Raw genomic sequence first — 27,980 nt, forward strand, 5'->3', positions numbered from 1 at the left:
GGGGTGCATCAATCGGCAGCCTTGTGGTCTTTGTTTATGAACTTTATTCTATTTTGATTGATAAGATAACGTGATAAAAACAGACATGTAATAGACAATTTGCATTGTTATCTTCCAACTATTGATCAAAATCCACTTCCCATAAATGCCATATCAGTCAAATTATTATTAGGTTATCAACTAAAGATCAGTTATTCCCATCAGATGAGATTTGGTTTCTTCCGATCGATCGTTTATCATAGAGAGTGTGGCCACCAGGGGGAGCTTTTTGGTGGATTATATGAGGTGAATGTAATCGGACAAGCTGGGAGAAGAGGGGCAGATAGGTGTGTGCACCTGATGGAGGGTTTGAACTATATCAAGACTCTTAGGGACAGTTGGGGATTCTCAGCAATCTCTAAGCATCAGAAAATCTGCCTGGACTCTCCTAGTAATATAGTGTCCTGTGTGTGCTCTGAGCAGTGTGTCTATAATGGCAGGCATTGTGTGATCAGTACAATACACAGTGTATGGGGGAGAGGAGAGGCAGGCTTGTACGCCTAGTACAGGCCAGGGGGAGTGTCTGTAGTCTGGGCGGTGTAGTGACATGGGAAGAAATGTGTACTAGGGTCACCAGTACTCTGCAGCTGTCAGGGATCCCACACTGGCTCTACCCATCCCCTGTGCTGTGCAACACCCTGAGAACATTCACCTGGCATAAGGTAACTGCTACCACTATATTACTGCCTGCTATGGGGGGGATCCAGAAGCAGACAGTGCTGGGAGGAAGTCACACGTGTACTAAGCACATGTGTATGAATAGGGATTGAGGCTGTGTGTTTACTATAACTATGTGTAGTAGATGAGAACTGTGTACTTGGCAGGGTGCTTATCTAGATACTGCTGTGAGATGCCTAAGGGCTCATTCAGATGGCAGATTAGTGCTGTCCTCTGTGCTATACTCTACCTTAGAGCTGCACGCAGAGGCTCTGCGCTGGGATCCATGCAAGCACTTCTGCCTGCATGGATTGTGTGGATTTTACCAACTACCTGCATGCAGCTCTGTGGTGGATGCACACCCCTCTTCCTGCAGCTCAGAAGTGAAATGAATCTGCCATCTGAATGAGCCCTTAAACTAAAAAACAGCTTGGCAATCTTTAGATGTGGTGATTGCATTTCTTTTTCTTTTTGTAATCTTTTCTCCATTTCACCTGGTGCTTCTGCCAGTCTGTTATTTTTCAACTCCCTGTAAAGCGGAATTTAAACCCATTGATATAAATGTTTCCAAAAACATGCCAGGCATGATAACTGTCACATTTGCTTGTGCTGTCAAACCATCAAATGGCTGGTGTCATAACTAAACACATGTGAAGCACTATGGCAGTTGCAGATCAAACACAGGCAGAGATGGCAGCTTTTTTGGCTGAAAAGTATAGGAGGATTTAGTTCCACTTTAACAGGCTAGGCTGTCCAGGAAAGGTGTCAGTTAGATGGTTGAGAAAAGCCATTTAACAGTGAAAGGAGTGCTTACGATGGGCAGCTTTTATTCTCAAAAGGAAAGAAACACTTGCTATAACTGCTTAAAAATGTTAGCTGGAGCTTGGTTTTCATTTGTTAGGCAAGTCCATATAAATCTGCTAGTGCATCTTATGCGGCGTACACACGACTGGACTTTCCAGCAGACTAGGTCTGATGGGATCAGTCCGTCAGACAATCCGATCGTTTTTCAAAGAAAAAAATCAGACGCACCTAGAAATAGAATATGTTTCAAATCTATCCGACGGACTAAAAATCAAGAAAACCGCTCGTCTGTGTGCTAGACCAAATACAACGCAAGGGCAGCTATTGGCTACTGGCTATTGAACTTCCTTGTTTTGTCCCGTTTACGCCATCACGTTAGTCCGTTTGTGTGTGGTCAAGTCCGTTCATTTGGAAAGTCCGTCAAAAGTCCGTCGGACCTAGTCTGCCGGAAAGTCCAGTCATGTTTAAGCGGCATAATACTACCATCTCCCCAGATTGAAAATTTTGTGAGTAGGTAAGCTATAATTTGGATCAAGGAAGATCTATGGAGCTGAATTTTTTTTGTTACACTACCCCATAAACGCTTAATTGACAAACAAAGATCTTTTGCCGTTGGTATTGTACAGTATATACCTGGATAGGAAATTGGTTTCAGATGCGCTTCCAAAGAAGAGATTAATGGCATGTTTTCTGAGTCCTCTAGAATTGTGAGCGGGGTACCCCAGAGCCCTGTCCTGGGACCAATTCTATAACTTGTCCCTAATGTCATGCTTTTGTTGATACAAATCTAAGCAGGACAATAACCTCAACAAGATACAGCAACTTTCCAAGAAGACCTCGGTAAAATAGAGAGGTGGGCAGCTATAGGGCAGTTGAGGTTCATTATTGAAGTATGTAAATCGATGCACTTGGCAGTCAAAAATATACATGCAAGTTAGGGGAGAACTTGTGGGGGGGATCGTGGATAGAAAAGGATCTGTCTAGGGGTTCCAGTAGATCAGATTCAACAGCCGCATGCAATTCCAAGCTGTAGCCAGCAAGGCTAGCAGACTGTTAGCATGCGTTTAAAAATTTACTCGAGATAACATTTATAATTCTAGCACTTTACAAAACTCTGGTTCGGCCGCATCTTGAGTGTAAAGTCCAGTTCTGGTCACCAATCTTCAGGAAGATGAAGAACTGCCAAGAGTCCAGAGAAGGGCAACAAAGCTAATAAGGAGGCTGGAGGACCTCAGAGGGATGACTACAAATGTTAAACTTCTCTCCGTAAAAGAGTAATCTGTAACAATTCTGCTGGTTCAAAGTTGTCTTTGCTCCCCCATCTAGAGCCGAGACGCAGTAAAACAGGAAGTTTGTTACTGGCTGGATGTTCAGGTGAAAATGAAGGAAAGCAAAAACTAATACAACCACCACATTTCAGCTGCAATAGAATTTTTGTTTGTAATGCTTCTTTAAGCTGGCCATACACTGTTGTCCGACCGTGTGTACAAGGGCTATTCCGACAACAATGTCCGAAACTTGTGTTGCATACACACGGTTGGACAAAGTTGTGGGAAAATCCGATCGTACGTAACGCAATGACGTTATTTCGTTACGTCGGGACTACGTTCAGGCTAGTAGCCAATAGCTTTGGTCTAGGAATTTGACCTGAGCATGCGTGGCACTTTGTCCGATCAGAATTCTCTATACGCAATCGGACAAAGTACGATCGGATCATGTTGTCAGAAAGTTTTATAGCCCTGCTCTAAAACTTTGTCCGTCGGATATTCAGACGGAAACAGTCCGATGGTGCCCACACGCAGTCGGATTATCCGACAACATGGTCCGATCGGACATTTTCCGTCGGAATGTCCGACCGTGTGTACACGGGCTTAGATGTTTTCGTTCAGCCTACAGTTAAACAAAAGAAAACTAGCAGATTCCTCCATCCACACTAAATAGCGTAGATGGACATATCCCTCTCCTGGGCTATTGTACTCTGACAGCCAGTGCTATTGTATTCTGATTGGCTGGCCAAATAATCAACCTTTGTCGAACAGAACAGGGCCATCCACTGAGCGAATTTTGGCTGAAATTTTTCTCAGTGTATGCCCAGCTCTAGTTTACAGTTATCGGGAGGTGGGTGAACCGGGTACTGATGAGTATATGTGAGGATTCGTTTTAGTGTACGTTTATCTAAAATTTTATACATACAAGGTGCAAGTCCTGTTTTAGGTGGAAGCAAAAGTGTATATATTATTATTATATTTTATTTTTTTATGTATATTTTAGAGAAAAGTAATGAAGATGCACCTTCATTCATGGTTAAGGACCGAGAAGTAGCTAGTTTGATGGGCAAGGCTGGATTTAGCATTAGGAACGGTAGGAACTGTGCCTATATGTGGCCAAGAGGCTGTTTTCCTTGCATAGTCATTGACCACAGATTATGCTCGTATTATTTGAGCTTTTTTTACACATTGTCATGATATTCTATGCTAAGCCAAGATGGTACCAGGTAAACAAAAAATTGTATAGGATAGAGATGCTTTGGGTGTCAAATGCTGTTTGCTTGCAGCTCCATTGAAAGTAATCTGGTCTTGTTCATGGATATTGTGAGAGGAGGAATGAAAGGTTGCCAGGACTGATTCATGGATATATGGAGGGGAGATGAGGGATGCTGTCACTGACTCATGGGTATTGGGAAAGGAGGAATAGAGAGGTGCTATAATTAACTCTTTGATATTGGGAGAGGGGAATTGAGGGGTACCACTGACTCATGACTTTTGGGAGAGAACAAATCGGGTGCAATAACTGACTCGTGGGAATCAGGAGACAATAAACTAAGAATACATAGATCAGTGCTGATCGAGCTAAAAGTTTCCACCAGTCCCGTTTGTGAGAATGTTGATCGATTGACTTCTCATGAATGGGAGCAACCATACATGGATCGAAATTTTGTTTTTTGTTATTCCTGCTGAACTGGCCACATTTTTATTCATATATTGTCAGCTAAAGTTTGCCTGTAACATACAGAGCATGAAACATTAATGCAAATGTAATAACATCATATAGTCCTATAGAGCAGTGGTCATCAACCCTGTCCTCAGGGCCCACTAACAGGCCAGGTTTGCAAGATAACTGAAATACATCACAGGTGATATCATTTGCTGCTCAGTGATTGCAGTATTCTAGTCTGCATCTCCCCAAGGTAATAGTTAAAACCTGGCATGTTAGTGGGTCCTGAGGACAGGGTTGATGACCACTGCTATAGAGGACAGAGTAGGAAAGAAGGAGAAAATAGAAGAGGAGTGAGAGATGGGAAAGCATGTTAGCAGAGCCTCCCACTGTTCTACCCTATGACGTCATTCACATGGCCATCCTAAATTGAAAGTGTGTTTTTGCTGGAAACTGGTCCAAATATGCAACAAGCAGGATTACCGTATTTTAAAAAGCTCCACTAAAATGCTGAAGTGTAAATGTATCCTAACAGTCATAATTCCACGTTGAAAGGTTTCAACAATAATCTTATATTTTATGAGAGTACAAATGCCCACAAATAATAATCGCCCCCCACTAATTAAAAATCTGTCGGATTTAAAACTTTAAACTGATAAATAAAAAACCCAACTTTTATTTTTTTATTCCCTACACATGCCTATCCTGAAAGACAATAGCTAGCCTGTTAAGCTGAGTGGAGATGTCAGTGGGAAGCAGTGAATGGTATTGGTTATAGTGTCACAAGCTCACGAACTACTCCTTTGTTTTGTTTGTAGTAGGAGTTGGTTGTTGGGTTGTCAAAATGAACAATAGATTCATTTGCACACAGAACTGATAACATTCCTCTGCCTCCGAAAAATTGTGCAGTATTTTATATTCATAGAGGACTGAAACAATAACCACAAGTATGCAGCATTAGATTTTAAGATCTATTTTAATTACCATGTATTTATCTAACCTTGAAATCCACAACCAATTCTAGGATCTGCTGAATGAATATATAATATTTATTAGACATCAAATCTGTGAAATTGCTAAATTTAATGGAAAAATATGTAACTTTATTTTTATTTTTTAAAGCAAAGTCTTTACTTGAAGTCCCTGTTTGACAATAACTTAACTTATCTCTTGTATGTGTTTTTTTGTTTTTATAGGTTGGGGCTATTTTCAAGAGGTCCAAGCCACCTAAAGAGAAGCCTCTAAACTTCAGGATGTCCTCGCAAGCTTCGAAGGATCAGCTAGAAGGCCAGAAGCCCCCACTGTTAGTTGACGACCACACTATAGTTACTGTCAGAGAATCAAAAGTTCTAGTTCTTCTAAGGGGTCTTCCTGGGAGTGGAAAGTCAACACTAGCTAAAGATATTGAGCTAAAATATAAAGAAACATCACGTCTCTTCTCTGCTGACCAATATGAAATCAAACCAGTAATTAGGAGTTCTAGTGGAGGAGATTATACTAAATTGGATGACGATTTAACAACTTGTTTTGAAAGACGTGAAGCCAATCTGGTTATCCTTGATGACACACATCATGATCATGAGCGCCTTGATGAGTTGTTTGATTTGGCCAACAAGTACCATTTCACTGTAGTTATTCTGGAACCCAAGACCCCTTGGAGACTGGACTGTGCACAGTTGAAAGATCGAAACCATTGGAAGTTATCATTAGAAGAGCTTAAGAACCTAAGGCCCTCACTGGAGAAAGATCTGCTTCCTCTGTACTTTGGATGGTTCCTAGCCAAGCGGGATGAGGATTCTCTGAGGAAGACCAGCCATGAGTTTCTGGAACAGCTGGGAAATTTGAAGGCCTTTAAAAAACGTTTACAAGCATGTAAGTATAAAATAATTAATATAATATAGAAATATTTATTTTACTGGTTGACAATCCTCACAGCCATTGTACTAAAATGCAATATGTTAGCTGTGTAGGAGACCAAGAGTGGTAGTTTTTAAAACATGTCCTTGCCCCTGTGCTTCCTATCACTTGGTTTTTAATGCTGTCACCAAGAAGTTTCTTGGTGTATTTGCTAGTATCTGACAAGCATGCATGTTTATATGCACAATAGACGCCTCCATTGTAATATTTAGTGAAAAATAGACTTTTGGCAACAAAGATCAACCTGGTTAATGCCAATGAATATTGCTGCACTTCTGATTCTTTTTTTTATACTTTTTGTTTCATTAAAATAAATGGGCTTAAAATCTAAATCCCACCTCAAAGAACATGTTGCACCAATATTTAGGGTGTAACATGGTTCCAAACAGCCCCCACCCCCTGTAAGGGCAGGCATGTGAATGAATGAACTACAAGTCCTGCCTGGCACTGCAGCAGATGCATTTGTAGTTCTCAGTGGAACACAAGTATGATGATTACCGCACTCCTAGTCCATTGACACTACTTCTTCTGCTCAGTAACTGAAAACCCTTATATCCATTTGGACATAGAGCTTGAGTAAAAATTTACAGGAGCTTTACACAATCGCTAAAAACTGAAATGCTTTGCAGGCTCATTTGCAAAAAAATAATGAATACTTTTTCTTCCCTCCTTCTTTTTTTTGCTGCAAATAAAGTAAATATTATTATTTTGCAAAAGGCGGACATAGCCTTTAAAGCACCAAGCACATTGTATGGTCAGAAATAATGTAAGAGCTGAAAAATTCCCATTTTATTTAGTTTTCTACAAGCATGTGATGAGCGCTTTCCCATGTTTCTGTTTTATCTATGGACAGAAATTTCAGAGAAAAAGATTGTAATATGCCATTCAAGGGTATCTTTTGTTGCACCTCTAACTGCCTGTTTGTCCAAACTGTAATTTTTGGTATTGGGCATTATGACTAATAACTATGAACACCTTTTTATCTTTACCTAGAGTAACTTTACAAGACTGCAGGACTGCCATATTTTTACTGGACCCTGAAGTAATTTATAATCCCTTTACATTGTTCCCCTGCAGCACCATTTGCTTTCAGTAGCAAATAAAAATACCCACTACTTCAGGTTTGGTTAAGCATTTGACTCTCTCCTCTGTTCCCTGTGACAGTGCTGGTGCCTGGCAATTGGGTTTGCCTTCGATAAGCAAAGTGCACTTAAACCTGGGTATACATATATTGAAATTCAGGACTAGACAAATTTGGATCCGTGTGTATATACCCCTCTCTGTTCAACAGAAATCCCCAATAAAGATAGCTGCGCTACCTCCTGCACTTTGTATTCTATACATAGAATATTCTATACTTTATATACCGTGCCACAATTCATAAAATACAACATTAAAGTGCCAATAGTCCATTTAAGTACTTCAAATAAAGTGCTCCCATTTTTGAACAGGCAAAAGGACAACTCTATGTCGGGAAATTGTACAAAGCATTGCCCAATATGATCTTTTTGGTTCCTTTCTCGTGTGTGGAATATTGCAGGGCTGTGGATTGTGATTCACCTTGAGAGGCTGATCAGAGATATTAAGCGCAATTTGACCTACCAATGGCAACAACTTGTGGTAAGTTTAGTCCTAGAAGGGCGGGAGAGTGGTGACATTTTCAGCACTTTATGTTCAGAAATTTGGAGCATTTTATTTGAAGCACTTTGCGCTTTTTTGGATAATTAGCACTTTAATGTATCTTATGAATTGTGGCACTGTGTATATTATACAGAGTTCACGGGGCAGCGCAGCTACCCTTTATTGGCGATTTCATGAGTTTTTTAGTCTACCCGCTGGTTGAACGAAAACAACCTCAATGTATACCCAGCTTAGCTGTATCAGCTTGTTACGCCCATAACACTCACTTTCTTTTAGGGCCGGTTCACACAGGGGCGACCCGTCAGGCGACTTAGCCGCCTGACAAGTCGCGTCCTGCTCTATGCAATGGAACCATTCTAATCCGACTTAGAAAAAGGTTCCTGTACGACTTTTGGGGCGGCTTGCATTGACTTCTATACAGACGTCATTTCACAAGCCGCCGCTAAAGTCGGATCCCGGTTGCCTGAGGCAGACGCGCTGCAAGTCGTGCTGCCTCAGTGTGAACGGGCTCTTACTATGTTTAGTGTTGATTTGGGACAGGAAAGGTCCCTTCTATTGCTTTTCCAGTCTCATTTCTGTAATTGGCGTGTAGTTGGCAAAGCCAAAGCAAATCATCTCTATGCAAATATTGTCACATTTTAATTATGTATAATTAGCCAGAGCAGATATTACAAAATGTATTTAATTATTTCTAAACTTTGTGAATGAATTAGCTAAATGTCAGGCTGTATGAGATCCTTGGTGACTTCCTCTTGCAAGTCAAGTTGTGCTGAGCTTCTTTAACCAGTTAGGGATGTTGGTGGGCATTGCTTATAGAGCTCCATTGAATCATGTTAGGAAGAAACCTGGTGATACACACAGGAGCTGAAGAAAATAAGATTGAGTGTTCCCTAGATACCCTTTCTGTGTTCTGCAGGAGGATGTACTTTCATTGGTGGGAGTGGATATTGAGTAGGAGTTGTATTTGCTTCTACAGTTTCCTCTAACACTGCTAGGCCTAAATGGTGCCCTTTATAGCAAAATCTAATTAACATGACCTTATTGAGCACCAAGGGATGAAGACGGCACCACATCATTGTAAGTCGCTAATGCACCTTTATAATCACAAATAGACCTGGTAAACCCTGAGGAAACGCGGTGTGGGTCTGATACAATGCATTTGCTGTTTTCATATGTATTGAAAGTAAAGGGAAGAGACGCACAGGGATAAGTCATGACTATTGAAAAAATATTAAAACCTAGGTGAGAAGCAGAAGCAGGATATGTAAATGGTTAATGCAGATTGGAAGTATTATTACAAAAATGGGGAACAACCACAAGCCAACTGACAGGAGTGAGGGATGAGAATGCAACAGTCACATCTGCCTTGGTGATTATTTTTTCAGAAGTGGCAACAAACAGGTGTAGGTGCACCTAGTTTAAAGTGGTCCATGGACCTACACTTCTAAATGCCTATGTGTAAAAGCCCTGATTGTTTGTTTGTGTAGCACTGACCCCCGAAGGAGCTGCTAATTTTAATTCTGTTAGGTCTACTGGTACCTCACTGTTCCACCGTGTCCGTCATAGGGGTCCCATTGGAAAGTTATTCACAGACATCAGCTCCAAACACTTAATGTTTTTTTTTTTCCCAATGCTTTTATTAACAAAATCAAACAGAAGGATGGAGGGTTAGGGGAGATTCATGTACCTTACATTGCGGATCACGGTACTGGTTTGATCCAGAGGACAACAACTTCCACAAACTGGATCTAGCAACCACCGGATAGGCCTCTCTCACTGACCTAGCAGCCGGTGCAATGCTCGGTCATAGTCTTTGCCACAGCCATGAAGAGTACAGTAGAATCGTTGCACAATCCTCTGCCACAGGATTGTGTAACCAATAACTTTTGCAAAGTCAAAGTACAGTCACACAGTACCAGTTTCTTTCAGCCAAGCCGGCAATACTGTGAGGTAGATGACCCGGGATGCGTCCTCCAATTGAGTCTCCGGGCTCTTCCTGAGATACCAGCCTTGTTGCTCGGTCCTCTCTGTGAAAAGTCTTCCCCTGGTTTCTCCAATTGCTCAGCTTCTCCCTGCAGGCAAGACATCACAGGACCACCCCTGAACCAGTAGGCCCCAGAACTCTTGGGCCTACCTTCAGTGACAAGGCCATGGCCCCAGAGACTGTCGTACTGCTACGGCACACCTTAGGCCAGGAGGGCCATCAGGTCGGAGAGCCCTGGACAATGGTGTCTTTCCCTTAAGTACCCTCTCCCAGAATGCACAGCAGGTAAACCACTCCCACTGGGCTGTTGCAAAGAGGTAATACACCCAGCCTGTTGCATTTCCAACACTGACTGATGATGAGAGCTCCACCCACGGCCAAGTGGAAAACTACACAACCCAGCTAAACTGGAACAGAAACCAGAAATTTAACACAATCAGTCTGCTGAGCTAAACTACAGCTCAGACAAACCTAAATTTGCACCTATAGTGTCTGCCCATTAGGAGCAGGGCGCTACATTTGTTTTTTGCATATGTATTTTCTACCTCAGCAATGACCATTTGTAAGTTTAAAGTGACTGTAAACCCTCACAAATAGCCAGTGAGGTGACGGGCCTCAGGAGATACAGAGAGTTAAGGCTTCTCAATCGGCATGAAATCCCTCCCCTGTCACCATTTTTCTCTTGGTGTCGTGAAAAATCTGTCAGAAGTGATTCGTGCTGATGGCAGAGATTTCATGTCTGAGGTTTAAAACCACTTTAGGCTTAGACAGATCACCTTCATCCATAACAATGTTTAACATCTTGGTTCACTGTGACCAATAGATTGCTTCATTGATGTTGAACCCAGCAGTTCTATGAGGATCCGAGGAGGAGTTGAGTAAGATTAGAGCCATTTGCTTGTGGGAGGTTCTATGTTCAGTGCGGTTTAGTGTGTTAAACTACTTTCCTATGTGACCAGTCTCTGAAAATCGACCAGCCATTGCTGAAAGTCCTAATCCTTTCCATTGTGTCAGCAAATACCATTCAGATAGAATATGGGGCCCTACCCCACATTTCTCAGTTCAATAATGTAATGAAAAGGAGAACCTGATTTCCTGAGCATCATACAACCAGATAAATGTTTTTCTTCTTTGCGATTCATGTCATAGTTAAAAATATTAATAAAAAAAAAAAAAAAAAAAAAGAACCCTGATGTTAAAGTCACTATGCTGCTGTTTTTAGATCTATATCAGACCCAGAGTTAGCTGACTGAATTTGGCATTCCTGATCTACATTCTTTTTCCATCTCCACTTCTGAAAGTGTTTAAACCCACTGGGTGGTCATTTTCAGGAGGAGAGGTGAGCAATGGCAGCCCACAGTACATTTTTAATATAAATAATAAATATGAGTGGGGTTCAGCAAAACCCCCTCCTGGTGGACAATACCAGAGGGGCTATCTGGGGTCAAGTGTAACCACACACTGGATAAGGGAACAGGTTTCTGACGCACTTGTAAATGTATTGGTCAGACTTAAGAATAAGTGCTGTTAGTGGATGTAAACCTGATTTATGAAATTTGACCTGGGCACATATATCTGTAGTGTTTACTTATCTCTCTCTAAAACCTTAAGTCCAGTGTCTTTCTGTTATCAGCATGATAACTTCTGACAAGTTCTCTGACAACCAAAATAAAAGCAGCCTGAAAATTGTGTTTGGGTGGGTGCTATAAAAAGATTGTCAGAGAGCTTGTCTTGTCACAGCACAGCTCTGCAAGGATCTTCGTTCCTCTGCCTATGTAGGGGTGGGGGGTACCTTTTTCTTTTTTTCTCCAAACAGTAAGCCAAGAATCTACACCCAGTGCTGAACTAGGAAGTAAAAATTCTAACACAATGTTAGAATTCTAAAGAATATAGAAAACAGAAGACAGCGGATATTCATGTAAAACTTAGGGAGGGACATTTGTTTCATCTCTGTGTATCATCTGAGGCTGTTCCCGTTAGCTTTAGGAGAGGGTTTACATCCACTTTAAGAATTGGCACTTAAAGTAGAACTAAAGGCAAAACTTTTATTTTTTTATTTATTTTTTTTGTCATATGTCCCCCAAATGGGAGATCTCACTTCGCTTCTGTACTATAGCCAACTCACAAAGTGAGAGGAAATCCTGAAGTGCCACCAGGGTCACTAACTAGTTCCCCCTTTGGAAGATTTCCTCTCTTATTGTGCTGATGTCAACTCCAACATTTTGGTATTTTCTTTTACTATTGATTGATGACCATAACCAGGACAAATAGAGACGTAAGTCTTCTTAACCGGGCACAGACAGCAATAAAAACTGCCAGGTGTTCGAATCCCTCTCCACTCTATCCAATACTAAAAAGATTTTGGCTCTAGTTACACTTTAAGGTCGGGGGTTACTGCAACTAAAGCATATTTATGGACAAAATCATATATGTATTTGCACATTGTATTGCAATTATTTCTAGCCTACCTAAATAATAATCTGAATGATCTTGACATTTGTAAATGTCATTGTTTCCTTGCATTCTGTGACATATTAATTATGCCCTGTGAGTAGCACTGCTGTGTCGCACACTTCACAGAGCCTGCCTTCTGAACTACTGCGGTGCTGAGGAGGAGTCTTTTTAGGAAGGGTTTCAGGAGGCGGAGTCAGTACAGGAATCACTGCTTGCATGCAGCAAGGGACCATGGGATATGTTGTCCCAGGAAGTTGTGGAAAAAGATGGCCAGCAGACAGGCAGAATAAAAATAATGAATGTTTGTATTGCTATTCGAATGTTCATGTTTTAAAATGAAAGTGTGTGCTAGGACAATAGATTTTCTTTAAGTGCTAGTTCACAACAAATGCAGTTCCGTGTGCTTTTTTTCTGAACTAAAAATGCGTGCAGTGTTTTCCATGTATTCCAAAGGCTCTAGTTCTCACCAGTGCAGTCAGTTTCTGGTGCAGAAAAAAAAGTAGAGCGTGCTGCATTTTTTTTTCTGCACAGAACTTTACTGGAACTAAGCAAATTGTATCAAAAACGCGCTTGAACTGCGTGTGATGTGAACGGTAAGCAAAAAGTGGTCCGGAGCGCACGATTCTGGCCAAAATGAGAATGACAATTTTTTATTTTTTTGCTTTGAATAAAAAGATTATGATTCTCTCATGATTTTCGCGACGTAAAGTCTTTCAAATTGTACAAAAAAAGGCTAACTTTACTTTGTGTGTGTTTTGTGTTTTTCATTTTTTTTGGATAAAAAAAAAAAATAAAAAAATTTGAAAGACAGGTGCGCAAACACAGTGTGACATAAAATATTGCAACAACCACCATTTTATTCTTTAGGGTGTCTACTAAAAAAATATGTTTGGGGGTTCTAAGTAATTTTTTAGCAAAAAAAAAGTTGGCTTAAAACCAACGCACCGCGGTCAACGGCGATATGTCGCGAGTGGCGGATCGCGTGCGCGGGAGTGACGTCATCGCGGCTTCGCCGAATGACAGTGGCGGAGCAGCGAGACCCACCGAGAAGATGGATGCGCCGGACTACAGGGGACAGCGGTGACTTTGCTGGCTCCTGTGTCAGGTAAGTGACACATAATGGACTACTATGCGATGCATAGTAGTCCATTATGCTTTACCTTTGCAGGGAATCAAAGAGGAAGTAAACCCATCAGGGTTTACTTCCTCTTTTAAGTGGTTAAACTTTTTTCACTTACACACAAAGTCTATTCCATTGAAAATTGTTACAATGTTTATACTTAAGTTCAACTGATAAAGAATGTTTTGATTTCCCAGTTTTTCTCTTCCTTTTGAGAGCTTTGGCTTCAGAAGAGCAGAAAGAATTCTTTGCATAGAAAGAATTGTGAAAAACATTTGTCAAGATAGCGATAACAATTCTTGACGATTAAAGGGGTTGTAAAGGTTTGTTTTTTATTTTCTAAATAGGTTCCTTTTAAGCTAGTGCATTGTTGGTTCACTTATCTTTTCCTTCGATTTCCCTTCTAAATGTTTCTTTTTCTTTGTTTTCTTTGTCTGAATTTCTCACTTCCTGTTCCTCCTCAGTAAGCTGTTCTGGCTGACTAAACACCGCTCGGATGATGGTGTAAAGTTTACTGAGGAGAAACAGGAAGTGAGAAATTCAGACAAAGAAAAAAAAACATTTAGAAGGGAAATCGAAGGAAAAGGTAAGTGAAACAACAATGCACTAGCTTAACCACTAGAGATCCGCGCTATAGCCAAATGACGGCTACAGCGCGGACCTCCTTTGCCAGGACTACATCTATTGACGTCGTCCCATGCACGAGCGGCATGCGCGCCCCCTGAGGGGCGCACGCGGCGCGCTCTGTGATCGGCGAGTCTATGAGACTTGCCTGATTACGGATCCGAGCAAGGGGTCGATCCCGACCCCTTACCACGTGATCAGCTGTCAGCCAATGACAGCTGATCATGTGATACAACGGAGCCAGTAATCGGCTATTTATAGAAAAAAAAAGAGCCGATCACCGGCGGCCGTGATCGGGACATCAGTCCCGATCACGGCCAGCCCTGCCAGTGCCCACCTGCCCCCTGCCACTTGACACTTTTAGGTTTTTTACTGAATAGGGTTGTTTAGATCAATTCTAATTGGCTGTGTGGTATTAAAATGATTATAGCTAAAGATCTATGGTTTTCACAAACAGAACAGTTATAAGAATTCTATGCAGATCCCTTTTTTTTTAAAGCGGTAAAGTCCTCTCTAATATATAAATCTTTCCTTATTTTGTGGTACCAGATGGCTATGAAGATAAACACAAGTTGGATCTTTTGAAACATTTTGCCAAAACTCCCAATATACTGCACTGTACATCGAAATTCTGTGACTATGGGAAGGCTGCAGGTTCAGAAGAGTATTCCCGTCAAGAGGTGAGTGGTCCCTGTGAGCTGATGGGGAAAGCAAAAATCTCCACTATGGAGGTTTTTAAATGTGATATCTGCCACCTACTGCAGAGTGTGTAGGGAGACCTTTTGTAGGCTGGAAGGGTCCAGGGTAGCCTTTCTCAAAATTTTCGGATGGTGGAACCCATTACACCAGTGGTCATCAACCCTGTCCTCAGGACCCACTAACAGGCCAGGTTTGCAAGATAACTGAAATACATCACAGGTGATATAATTTGCTGCTCAGGGATTGCAGTATTCTAGTCTGTATCTCCCCAAGGTAATACATAAAACCTGGCCTGTTAGTGGGCCCTGAGGACAAGGTTGATGACCACTGCTTTACACAACTTTCAGATTTCAAAGGAAGACTTAGCGGGGTGATCAGTGGGAATCATACTCCTTACATTGGTGGTCAGTGGGAAGAATCCCCCCTACAGATAGCTAAAAGTCATTGGCGTCAGTAGCTTATCTGAGAGGCAGAAATTTCTCAAGGAACCCCCCAGCAACCTCAAGAGAGACCCTAGTTGAGAGAGGCTGGTTTTCAGTAATTCCTTGTGACTTAATGGGCTACATCTTTGTAGTGGGGTCTGAAGAGTAAAAGTCATGTACTAAGAGTAATGATGTGATAAATGACATCCATTTTCAAACTTTGCGTTTTGAATGTTCTACCGTCTTGCCCCTCCACTATTTTGAATTGCACAAAAAATGTCTTAGTGGTCTTAATGATTCTCAAAGAGTTAGAAGGCTGCATATGTGTGAAAATGCTCAGAAAGTTGCCATTGGGCATAGGTTCCACAGTATAGTCACAAAAAATAAGACTTATTACTTCCAGGTCCTAAAAATCAAAGCTGTTTCACCACCATAATAGTTTACACGTGAGGGTTTATACATGAACCACAACAGAAAAATAGTCATCACATCACAATAATAAATGAAGATCATAAAAGTCCTACTCTTCAGAATGTATATGATGCTGTCCTTTTTTTTAAATGTAACCCAAAAGTATGCAATGTGCTTTTCAGTGATCAGTGTTGATATGCTTTTCCACATGAATCTCCCATGGGAAAATATAGACACACACCACCGCACCATGTTCTTAGTCCATCTTCTTTATAAAATTGGGAAGTCACCTTAACCACTTTCAGACAGGACCATTTTGCAGGTGAATGACCAGACCACTTTTTGCGATTCGGCACTGCGTCGCTTTAACTGACCATTGTGCGGTCGTGCGACGTGGCTCCCAAACAAAATTTTTTTTTTTGGTGGTATTTGATCACCTCTGCGGTTTTTGTTTTTTGCGCTATAAACAAAAATAGAGTGACAATTTTGCAAAAAACGCATAATTTTTTTACTTTTTGTTATAAAAATGATCCCCCAAAAATATATAAAAAAAACAAAAAAAAAAAAAACGTTTTTTTCCCCTCAGTTTAGGTCAATAAGTATTCTTCTACATATTTTTGGTTAAAAAAAAAAATCACAATAAGTGATTATTTGGTTTGCGCAAAATTTATAGCGTTTACAAAATAGGAGATAATTTTATGGCATTTTTATTAATAATAATTTTTTTTTTTTTTTACTAGTAATGGCGGCGATCAGTGATTTTTATTGTGACTGCGACATTATGGCGGGACCATTTTCATTATGGCGGGACACATTTTTGGGACCATTGTCATTTATACAGCAATCAGTGCTATACAAATGCAAATGTGTAAATGACACTGGCAGTGAAGGGGTTAACCAGGGGGTGGCAGTGTAGGAGTTAAGTGTGTCCTAGGGGCGTTTACTAACTGTGGGGGGCTGGGCTGTGTGCTAGTGAACACCGATCTCTGCTCCAATCACAGGAAGCAGATCAGTGTCACTTGTTGCTAGGCAGAACGGGGAGATGCTGTTTACAATGGCATCTCCCCGCTCTCCTTCCACGTGAAACTTGCAGGATATAATAGAAGTTTACGGAAAAGTGCAGCTAACCTGCAGAAAATCCACAGGTTCACTGCGCTGCACCTGTGGTTTGGGCAAATCGCAGTGCATCAGTGTGAAAGCATCCTTTGGCCCCTTTCACATGATTGGTCCGACCCAATCAGACTTACTATTCACCTCTATGGAGCAGCAGATGTAAACGGACTTGTGTCTGTTTACACTCGCCTACCTAAAAAAAAAAATAGAAAGGGATCTGCCCCATCCATCTGAGCGAATCGGATTGGATCAGAGGGCCCACAGAGTAGAGTGAGCTGTGTTAGTGGACACGGACCTGTCATCCTCCCGCTCCACTCATTGTGGCCCACGACCAGTTACCAATTCACTTAAGTGGCCCTGGTTCTTCAAAAGGTTGGACACCCCTGCCATAGGTTCATACTATCCCTTTCCCCTTCAAAACTATATTTTATGGAACCACCTTGTCTCCTCCACCGCACAGTAAATCCCATTCGCTCCCTTTAAAGGAAGGCTCCATCTCCTCCTCCCCTGAAGTCTTTGCTGGCTAACACTGGGAAGATCATATGATGGGAGAGGCCTGAAAATGGATAAGTGTGTGTGTGTGTGTGTGTATATGTATATGTGTGTCATGCAAAAGTATTCACCCCCTTGGCTTTTTACATATTTTGTTACATTACAGCCTTTGGTTCAATGTTGTTTTTTTTTATTTATTTTTTTATCTGAATTGTATGTGATGGATTGGAACACAATAGTCTAAGTTGGTGAAGTAAAATTAGAAAAATATATACATAAAACTATTTTTCAGAAATAGAAAACTGATAATTGGCGTGTGTATGTATTCACCACCTCTGTTATGAAGCCCATAAAAGGTTCTGGCGCAATCAGAAGTGAAATTAGATTGCTCACAGGTGGACATAAGTGTCACATGATGTGTCATTACATACACACCTTTTTGAAAGGCCCCAGAGGCTGCAACACCTAAGCAAGAGGCACCACTAACCAAACGCTGCCATGAAGACCAAGGAACTCTCCAAACAAGTAAGGGACAATGTTGTTGAGAAGTACAAGTCAGGGTTAGGTTATAAAAAAAAAAATATCTTTGATGATCCCTAGGAGCACCATCAAATCTATCATAACCAAATGGAAAGAACATGGCATAACAACAAAAGCTGCCAAAAGACTGCTGCACACCAAAACTCACGGACTGGACAAGCATTAATCAGAGAGGCAGCATAGAGACCTAAGGCAACCCTGGAGGAGCTGCAGAGTTCCACAGCAGAGACTGGAGTATCTTTACATAGGACAACAATGAGCTGTACACCCCATAGAGTTGGGCTTTATGGCGGAGTGGCCAGAAGAAAGCCATTACTTTCAGCAAAAAACAAAATGACACATTTTGAGTTTGCGAAAAGGCATGTGGGAGACTTCCAAAATGTATGGAGGAAGGTGCTCTGGTCTGATGAGACTAAAATTTAACTTTTTGGCCATCAAAAAACACTATGTCTGGTGCAAACCCAACACATCACATCACCCAAAGAACACCATCCCCCTCAGTGAAACATGGTGGTGGTGGTGGCAGCATCATGCTGTGGAGACTGGGAAACTGGTCAGAGTTGAGGGAAAGATGGATGGTGCTAAATACAGGGATATTCTAGAGAAAAACCTGTACCACTCTGTGTGTGATTTGAGGCTAGGACGGAGGTTCACCTTCCAGCAGGACAATGACCCCAAACACACTGCTAAAGCAACACTTGAGTGGTTTAAGGGGAAACATGTAAATGTGGTGGAATGGCCTAGTCAAAGCCCAGACCTCAATCCAATAGAAAATCTGTGGTCAGACTTAGTTTGCTGTTCACAAGACAAACCATCGAACTTGAAGGAGCTGGAGCAGTTTTGCAAGGAGGAATGGGCAAAAATCCCAGTGGTAAGATGTGACAAGCTTATAGAGACTTATCCAAAGCGACTTGGAGCTGTGATAGCTGCAAAACGTTGCTCTACAAAGTATTGACTTTAGGCGGGTGAATAGTTATGCATGTAGCGCTGGTATTTTTAATACCAATGCTAGTATTTTTGTAAATTTAAGTTTGTCTGAAGCTTCAGTTTGGTTCAGACTAATTATGCTAAAGTTTTAGCTTCTGTACCAGTTTGGCTGGGTTGTGCTAGTTTCCACTTGACCGTGGGTGTCTCTGTTGCCACCAGTAAGTGTTGGAAATGCAACAAACTCAATGTATTGGGTACCCCTTTTACTCAGAAACAGCCCGGTGGGAGTGGTTTGCCCGCTGTGCTTTCTGGGTAAGGGCACTTAAGGCACTAACACCATATTATCGAGAGTCTTTGTTGGAGCATCTCACCGGCTGCTAGGTCAGTGAGAGAGGCCTATCCAGTGATTGCTAGATCCAGCTTGTGGAAATCGTTTGTCCTCTGCATCAAGAAAATACCTTTAACCCGCAAAACTGCAAAGGTACCTGAATTCCCCTTATCCTCTACCCCTCTATTGCAATAGTGTGTGTTCTTGTTAAATAAATACTCAGAAAAAGGACTAAATGTCGGAGCTAATGTTCTTTAATCCACTCTATAACGGAACCCCTAAAACGGACACAGTGAGCAGGTGAGGTAACGGTAAGCCGCTCCTTCGGGGGTTAGTGGTACATGCACATTGACTTTTTCTGTTATTTTGTCTTCTGAGTTGTGGTCATGTTCTGTAAATTAAATGATGCAAATCCTCAATTTCAGGTTGTGACATAACAAAACACCAAAAATGCCAAGGGGGGTGAATACTTTTGCAAGCCTTTCTTTCTCTTTTTTTTTTTTTTTTAATTTTTTTTTTTTAAGGCTAGTTAGGTGTAAGTTGGAACTCCACTTTAGGCATGATATTGGGGGCAAAAAAAGGCAGTTTTATGTACGTTGCAGTGCTGTTCGTTGTGAATGGCATGCTAATGCAATGTAGAGTGCAAGACACCATATTGTATGTGCTACAAAAAAAGGGTCATGCATCTTTTGATTTGTTGTGGGGTGTTGATAGCCCATTCACAATGAATGTGCTTCCTTAAAGTAATTGCCATAATTCATTCACATCGTCTATATAACAGAACTGTATTTTGTTGTTTTTATTAATGCTCCTAGGGTGAACGTTTTTTTAAGTGCGTTCTTCTACTTTTTTTTTTTTTTTTTTTTTTTTTTTTTCTCGCCAGTTCTTAGAGAAAAATTTATATCTGCTCTGCAGCCTGTTCATGAATCCAAAAACTTCTGTTCTCAGAGGGAGAACCAAGGAGAAGTGCTTAAATACTCCCCATAGGCATAGGTTCCCTATCCCCAGTCCAGGCTTTAGGTTGTCGCTCCATTAATCACAGCAGGACACCATAGATGTGACTTCCAGGGGGTCACCCTTCCTTTCTTGAATCTTTGCAGGAGTCCCCTGTCAGCACTCTTATAGTAGCGACCCCCTTCTTATTGAGCCTGAGCACCCCACACACTTTTTCCAGGTCACTTTGCTATAGGCATTAGCTCCAACCAATCACATAGTTCTCCTTTACCACACTACTTTGGGACAGGGCCACTAGCAAACTGCACCTGCTTTTTTTTTTTTTTTTTTTTTTTTTTTTTTTTTTGGTGTTTTAAATTCAAGATGGTCTTTTTGGTTACTAGTAGAAGAATCTTTTATAGCAAGAAACCTTTTTTTTTTTTTTTTTTTTTTTTTACCACTTGAATACAGGGCACTTATACACCCTCCTGCCCAGACCAATTTTTAGCTTTCAGCAATTTGACTATTGTGCGGTCATGCTACACTGTACCCAAACTAAGTTTTTAACCTTTTGTTCCCACAAATAGAGCTTTCTTTTGGTGGTATTTGATCACCTCCTGGGATTTTTATTTTCTGCTAAACAAAGACTGAAATTTTTGATTATTATTATTATTATTATTATTTTTTTTTTTTAATTTCTGTTGCAAAACTTTGTAAATAAGTCTTTCTTCACTGATAAGGTGGCACCAATGAGGTGGCACTGATGGGCACTAATATGCGTGCACTAATATGGGGCAATAATAGGCACTGATGGTTACACATAGGTAGCAATGAAAGGCAGCACTGATAGGTGGCACTAATGGCTGGTACTGATTGGCATCCATTGTGGGCACTGATTGGCATCCCTGGTGGCCATGGGTGGCATACCTGGAGGTGACTAGTGGTGGGCATCCCTGGTGGTCCAGTGTGGGCATCCTCTGAGGGGGGGGGGGGCCCTTGTGCTGATGATCAATCAGCACAGACCTCCCCCCTGACAGATGCGAGTGAGGAAAAGCCGATCAACAGCTGTTCCTGTTTACATTGTGATCAACCATGATTGGACATGGCTGATCACGTGGTAAAGAGTCTCCGTCAGAGACTCTTTACCTAGATCAGAGTTGCGGTGTTTTAGACTGACACCGCAACAATGATCGCCAAGATGCATGCCCCCGGGGGTGCGCAGCAGCTTGTTATCCTGAAAGACTTCATGTGACGTCCGGTCAGGATAACACAACCACTTTGCCGACGTTATATGGTGGGCGGCAAGTGGTTAATGGTTGTAATACCCTTAAAGTGATATTCAAGGCAATTTTTTATTTTTTAATAAACATGTCATACTTACCTGCGCTGTACAGTTGTGCACAAATTAGGCCCGATCCTCCTCTTCTCGAATCACCTGCTGGCGCTCCTGGGCGCTCCCTCCTGTCAAGTGCCCCCAGAGCAAGCAGCTTGCAATGGGGGCACCCAAGCAGGCCCCCTCTTCAGCTGCTGCTCTGCATGTCCATTCAGACACGCCCTTCTCTCTCCTCAATCTCCCAATGGCTCCAGCTGCTGTCTCAGTCAATGAGGGAGGGTCCTTGGCAAGCTGATCTCGTGCACATCACTGAATCAAGGGGACGCTCAGGTAAGCATGAGGGGGGACTACTGCACACAGAGGATCTTTTACCTTTATGCATAGAATGCATGGAGGTTAAAAACCTTTAGCCTTTAGAACCACTAAAAGGTTTTTTTTTTCTTTCTTTAGTTTTGGATAGAGTGGAGAGGGATTAAAACACCTGTCTGGTTTTTACTGCTGTTTGTGCCCCTATTGGGGAGATTCCCCCCCCCCCCCCCCTCCTATTTGTCCTGTTATAATTCTCACAAATGTGAAGGTTGAAAGTGAAACAAAACCCCCTATTTTGGGTTGTCACTAGAAAAGTGGCGACATTAGTTTTGGTGACAATCCCAGATTCCCTCCTTTTGTAGTGATTTTCTCTGTTTTCACTAAGGGACTAGAAATAAAGGGGAGTCTCTCCAATGGGCATAGCAAAAAAAAACAACTTACAGGTGTTTTTTAACCTTATCTTTACACCCTCCAAAAGCAAGGTGTGTTTTTTATTTTTTTTATTTTTTTATTGCTGTCTGTGTTCCTGTAGGGTAAATTCACCCATTTTATTTTTTTGATGACCATTGTTACCAAGACAAGGGGATATCTTCCAATGGGGGAACCCATTCTAGTGACAACAGACAAGTTTGGGCTATATATTTTGATGTAGATTTATGTTTGAACACAAGATGTATGCAACTTTCACCCATGATTCATGCATTAAGAATAACTCGTATGTGAAAACCTTTATAAACGGACCTGTTTAAGCCTAATGTTCGTGGCTCTACCTGTCATTGAGTAAATATCGGTGACTATTGTAGGCTGTGTTTTGCGAGAAACAATATAGGAATTTTTGATGTAAAAAGGAATTTTCTAACTAATCATAAGTCACGCTGTATATATGAAATGAGTGGCACACGTATGTTGCATATTTTTATTTTAGTACAAATAGTACCATTTTTCAATGGATGTTTTGTAACATGGGAACCTTCGTATCATCTGCCATAGCCCTCCCCCATAGCTTTCCACCCACCAATAGGGGCCCGTCTGACCCAATATAATCTAATTCACCCTCCCCCCTCAATCTTAGTTTAAATATTCTTTCAGCCTTCCCATAAACCTCTCCCCCAGCACAACAGACTCCCGTCCATTTAGATGCAAACCATCTTTAGCGTATAGGTTGCACCCCAATGAAAAGCCAGCCCAGTGCTCTAAAAACCCAAATCCCTCCTCCTTACAGCAGGTCTTTAGCCATGCATTCAGTTCCCTAATCTCCCCCTGCCTTTCCTGTTTTGCGCATGCCACGGGCAATACTTCAGAGAATGGGCAACCAAACTGATAAGAGCCATGGAGTAACGCCGCTAGGAGTAAAGATTCGAGGAACTGAATTTTATTCTCTCGAGAAGGAGATTTTGGGGGGGGGGGGGGAGATATGATCTACATGTACAAATGCATAAGTGCTCCATATAGTGAATTTGGTGTAGAGTTATTCACAGAGGACAAGGGGGCACTCTTTTTACATCCAGAGAAAAAAAAAATCTCTAATTACAGAAAGGGTTTTTCGCAGTAAGAGCTGTGAAAATTAGGAATAGACTTCCTCCAGAGGTAGTTCTCTTTAAACAAAAAAACGCCTGGATTCTTTCCTTTTTAATGTCCATAATATAACTGGGTACTAGCATTTATAGGTAAAGTTGATCCAGGGAATATCCGATTGCCTCTCGGGAGTTCAGGGAGGTTATTTTTTCCCCTGCTGTAGCCATATGGATCATGCTTTGCAGGGGTTTTTCACCTTCCTCTGGATCAACTGTGGTTCTAGGATTGTGTATATGGGATTTGTATGGAGTTCAACTAAAAAAAAAAAAAAAAGATGGACTTGTCTTTTTTTCAACCTGATTAACCATATAACTATGGCACATATTGTATTTAACTGGTGCATTAATTTCCCTTTAAACCAAGAAAAATGTGGCACGTAGCACTAAATGTGTAAATTATTCAACTTACACTGCCTATCTACTCAAATGAAACGCACTTAAAAAATTTGTGACAATGGCGATATGTACGCTCGCATATACATATAAAGTGCTAAAAGTGCAATCAATATACTGTGAATAAAATCAAATGTATAAATGTATCACAAAAAATATATACCGTATATATCTAAGTGTATAATAAACACCTATTACCAAACATAGTTATCCAGTGTAAAAAATAATGTGAAAAAATAAATATATAGAAACATACAAATCTATATAAAAAAATTTAAAATAAGTCCAATATAAATAATCCACGTGAAAGTGATAATCAGTGTCCAAACAAATTAATTGCTCCTTCACCACACCTTCTGTGACCGTGTATCCCCCGTTGTGAGTACACTCACCAGCTAACAAGCCTCACACTCACGTGTTTGGCTAATAGAGCTTTGAATCCTCTAGATACGGCGAAAGCTGTAAACCATCAGAATTGCGAAGCCCATATACCTTGATCACTTCTTGGTAAAATATGTGTCTATGTACCTAGCAGGGAAAATATATAAAGGAAGCCTCCAATAGCGTAATACAGTTTTAGCACTTTAATAAATAAAAAAACAATCTCAATGCACTCACATGAACAATATACAGGATAAGCCAAATCAAAAATCACTCCACTTCACGCTTGAACTCATCAGATGCATAAATATACTGGGGCATTGGTGGTCACAGCGGACCTCTGGATAGGAAAACTAATAGTTCCTTCTCACCCCTCCTTGCACGCCTCGCCTGGTCTCGAACAGCGGAATCGTGTCTAATTGGAGCGCCTTAGACAACTTCTTTCGTTCCCTCCGTCCAGCGCCACCTCACACCACCCAGTTCTCATTGTTGTTCCTACGCTATGTTCGCCAGATAGCCACGCCCGACATGTTTTGCCATCAAATGAATTCTTCATGGGATTGGCTATCTGGACTGGCGAGCCCCCTTTTTATTCCTCCACCATGCGCAGTTCACAGCGAGTGTTTATAGCCCGCGCATGCGCAAACCGCGTATCCCCGTGCCACCAATGCGCCAGCATTTCCATCGTAGCATATAATATAAACTATTCAAAACGTATCCCCCGTGAGTACACCATATAGCAGAGAAGTAATTGACCACCTCCCCACCATCCACAATGATGTACTCCACCCTCCGTGCATTATACTCCATATAGAGTATCCAAACCCAAAATAAAAATTCTTAAATTAATAATATTTAAAAAAAATATATTAAATATTAAATCTATTAGAAATTAATGTGCAACAATTCTTTTATAATTTTATCTACTAGGTCATACTTCTCTCGAAGACCATTCTCTATAATTCATATGCAGATTAGTCATACTCATACAGCAAATACCTATGGTGACACCCAACCTAATTAATATTAATTCATTCTTAACCACAGTACCCATATCACAGGGACATGCACCAGATAGTCTAAATGATACTACCAATATAAAAAAAAAAAAAAAAAAAATGTGTGTGTGCGTGTGTGTGTGCGTGCGTGTGTGCATGTGTGTGTGTGTGTGTGTGTGTGTGTATATATGTATATGTATATATATATATATATATGTATATATATATATATATATATATATATATATATAATAAAAAGTATTCAAGGTGAATAATAATTCAACATCAGTGGCCATATTTATATACTCGAGTATAAGCCGAGAATTTCAGCCTCTTTTTTGAGGCTGAAAGTGCCCCCCTCGGCTTATACTCGAGTCATCGCTGTCTGCCCGCTCGATCAGCGTGTCGAGCAGACAGACAGCGGCCATTCTATAATTCAAAAGCCGCGCCTCCGGCTCCGCCTTCGCCTGTGATAGGCGGAACACTGAATTTCCCAGCAGCCTGTGTTCCACCTATCACGGACATCGTATCATCCTCGTACTACGGACGAGGATGATACGATGTCCGTGATAGGCGGAACACAGGCTGCTGGGAAATTCAGTGTTCCGCCTATCACAGGCGAAGGCGGCGGCGCAGCTTTTGAATTTTACAATGGCCGCCGAGGCGCCGACGAAGAGGGCACGGGACGGAGGCAAGGCAAGGCAAGGCAAGGCACGGGACGGGACGGAGGCAAGGCACGGCGGCAAGGCACGGCACGGGACGGAGGCAAGGAGGCAAGGCACGGGACGGAGGCAAGGAGGCAAGGCACGGGACGGAGGCTCGGGACAAAGGCTCGGGACACAGGTAGGCTGGACACACACACACACACACACACACACACACACACACACACACACACACACACACACACGGATGGAGACACACACACACACAGGGATGGATGGATACACACACACAGGGATGGATGGATGGAGACACACACACACAGGGATGGATGGATGGATGGATGGAGACACACACACACAGGGATGGATGGATGGATGGACACACACACACACAGGGATGGATGGACGGACACACAGGGATGGACGGACACACAGGGATGGACGGACACACACACAGGGATGGACAGGCATGTCTCACCCTCGGCTTATACACGAGTCAATAAGTTTGCCAGTTTTTTTGGGGGTAAATTGGGGGCCTCGGCTTATATTCGGGTCGGCCTATACTCGAGTATATACGGTAATAGTTTAATCAGCCACAGGCCAAATAGTCTAGATCACTCTCACTACACATATCCCTTCAGATATTCCAAGAGCATTATTCTAACTCAATTATTTTCATATAACCACTCTCCAATCCATCAAAAGTTACTAATGAAACAATTGAGATCTAACTCTATGTTCACCCCTCTCGGGGAGAGGCACTTCATCAGAAATATCCATCGCGTTTCTCTCTGGGACAAATCCCTCACGCGATTTGAACCCCTCCAAGAGGGTTGAACATAGTCAATGCTACAAAATTGCAGCAAACTAGGGTCCTGCTGGTGACATTCTTTAAAATGCAACGACACACTGATATTGAAATCCCTTACGAATATTCGCACGATGCTCAGAAATGCGTACCCTGAGTAGTCTTTTGGTGTGCCCTACATAAAACAACCCACAGGGGCACCACAGCAAGTACACCACATGTGTCATATTGCATGTCATGAATTCACCAATATTAAATGTCTCACCCTCCCTATTAGTAACAGAGGTGACCCCCCTATTTACTTGACGGACGGTCCTGCAGTAAATGCACCTCCTACATGTAAAAAAACCTTTTAATTCTCTAGAGATGGTTTGTCTAATTGGGGGGTCGAGGATCTTCTTCACCACTCTATCCCCAATATTAGGTGCCCATCTATAGATAAATTTGGGTTGTTTGGGCAGTACCCCGCCCAAATGCTTGTCCCTGCACAAAATATACCAATATTTCTTGAAAATTTGTTCTACATTCATATACTGATAGTGATATCCTGATATAAAACCCCATTGATGTTGGGCATCTTCTATTTCATTAGTCCTCCCCTTAAGGCATACCTCTCTTGGGGTGTTAGCAATTTCCCTAATGGTATTCTCCAAGAGACCCTCCTCATAACCCTTTTGTAAAAATCTATTTTTCAAGACTTGAGATTGAATTTCAAAATCAGCATCCTCTGTGCAGTTTCGACAGACCCTAAGGAATTGTCCTTTTGGGATGTTTTTAATCCATGAAGGATGGTGCCCACTTTTAATTGACAAGTAACTATTACGATCAGTGGGTTTGAAATACACTATCGTGTTAAACTTGCTACTCTTTCTCTCTATTACGAGATCAAGGAAGTTCACCGAGGTAGAGCTTACGTTATATTCTAATTTTATATTATGGGGGTTGGTATTAAGGTGCCCTAAAAAGTTTTTAACGGACAACTCCATCCCCTCCCATAAAAAGAAGAGGTCATCAATAAATCTACGGTAGAACACAAGTTGAGGAGGTTTGTTATCAAATGCATATCTGTCCTCCCATTCGGCCATGAATAGGTTGGCGAGGCTGGGGGCATATTTGGCCCCCATTGCCACGCCAACACATTGGGAGTAGAACGCCCCCCCATACCAGAAGTAGTTGTGTGTCATGCAGAAATCCAACGCACGACCCACAAACACCTTCTGAATATGTGGGACATCCTCTCTCCTGCTCATGGGCCCAATTCAGTGCCAAAAGGGCATCGAGGATGTTGGATGATGGTGTATAGTGCAGCCACATCAGCTGTTACCAGGTCTACTTCAGTTGAAAGGGGTATAGTGACCTCATCAAGTGATTTCAACAGGTCTGTAGTGTCCCTCAAAAATGCCTTAGTGGTTCTCACACTAGGTTGGAGGAACCGATCCAAATATTCCCCCAACCTAGCTGTTACCGAGCCAATCCCGTT

At 41.7% G+C, this 27,980-nt stretch overlaps 1 protein-coding gene across 2 annotated transcripts in view; it reads left to right on the top strand.

The window, feature by feature from the left end:
* The first annotated feature begins 344 nt into the window (after window positions 1-344).
* CNP (2'',3''-cyclic nucleotide 3'' phosphodiesterase) overlaps window positions 345-27,980 on the top strand; it is a 40,413-nt gene continuing 12,777 nt past the window's right edge. The window contains exons 1-3 of one of the 2 annotated variants that reach the window (XM_077459534.1): window positions 345-701; window positions 5,631-6,306; window positions 14,724-14,854. In XM_077459534.1, coding sequence (XP_077315660.1) covers window positions 510-701; window positions 5,631-6,306; window positions 14,724-14,854 — 999 coding nt within the window. In that variant the 5' untranslated portion in view covers window positions 345-509. Of the gene's footprint in view, window positions 702-5,269; window positions 5,382-5,630; window positions 6,307-14,723; window positions 14,855-27,980 lie in introns of those variants that run through there. The other variant, XM_077459535.1, reaches the window with a different exon arrangement.

The sequence above is a fragment of the Lithobates pipiens genome, unplaced genomic scaffold (assembly GCF_037356315.1).
Source record: "Lithobates pipiens isolate NorthernLeopardFrog02 unplaced genomic scaffold, aLitPip1_a1.2 Scaffold_28, whole genome shotgun sequence".
Taxonomy (NCBI): domain Eukaryota; kingdom Metazoa; phylum Chordata; class Amphibia; order Anura; family Ranidae; genus Lithobates; species Lithobates pipiens.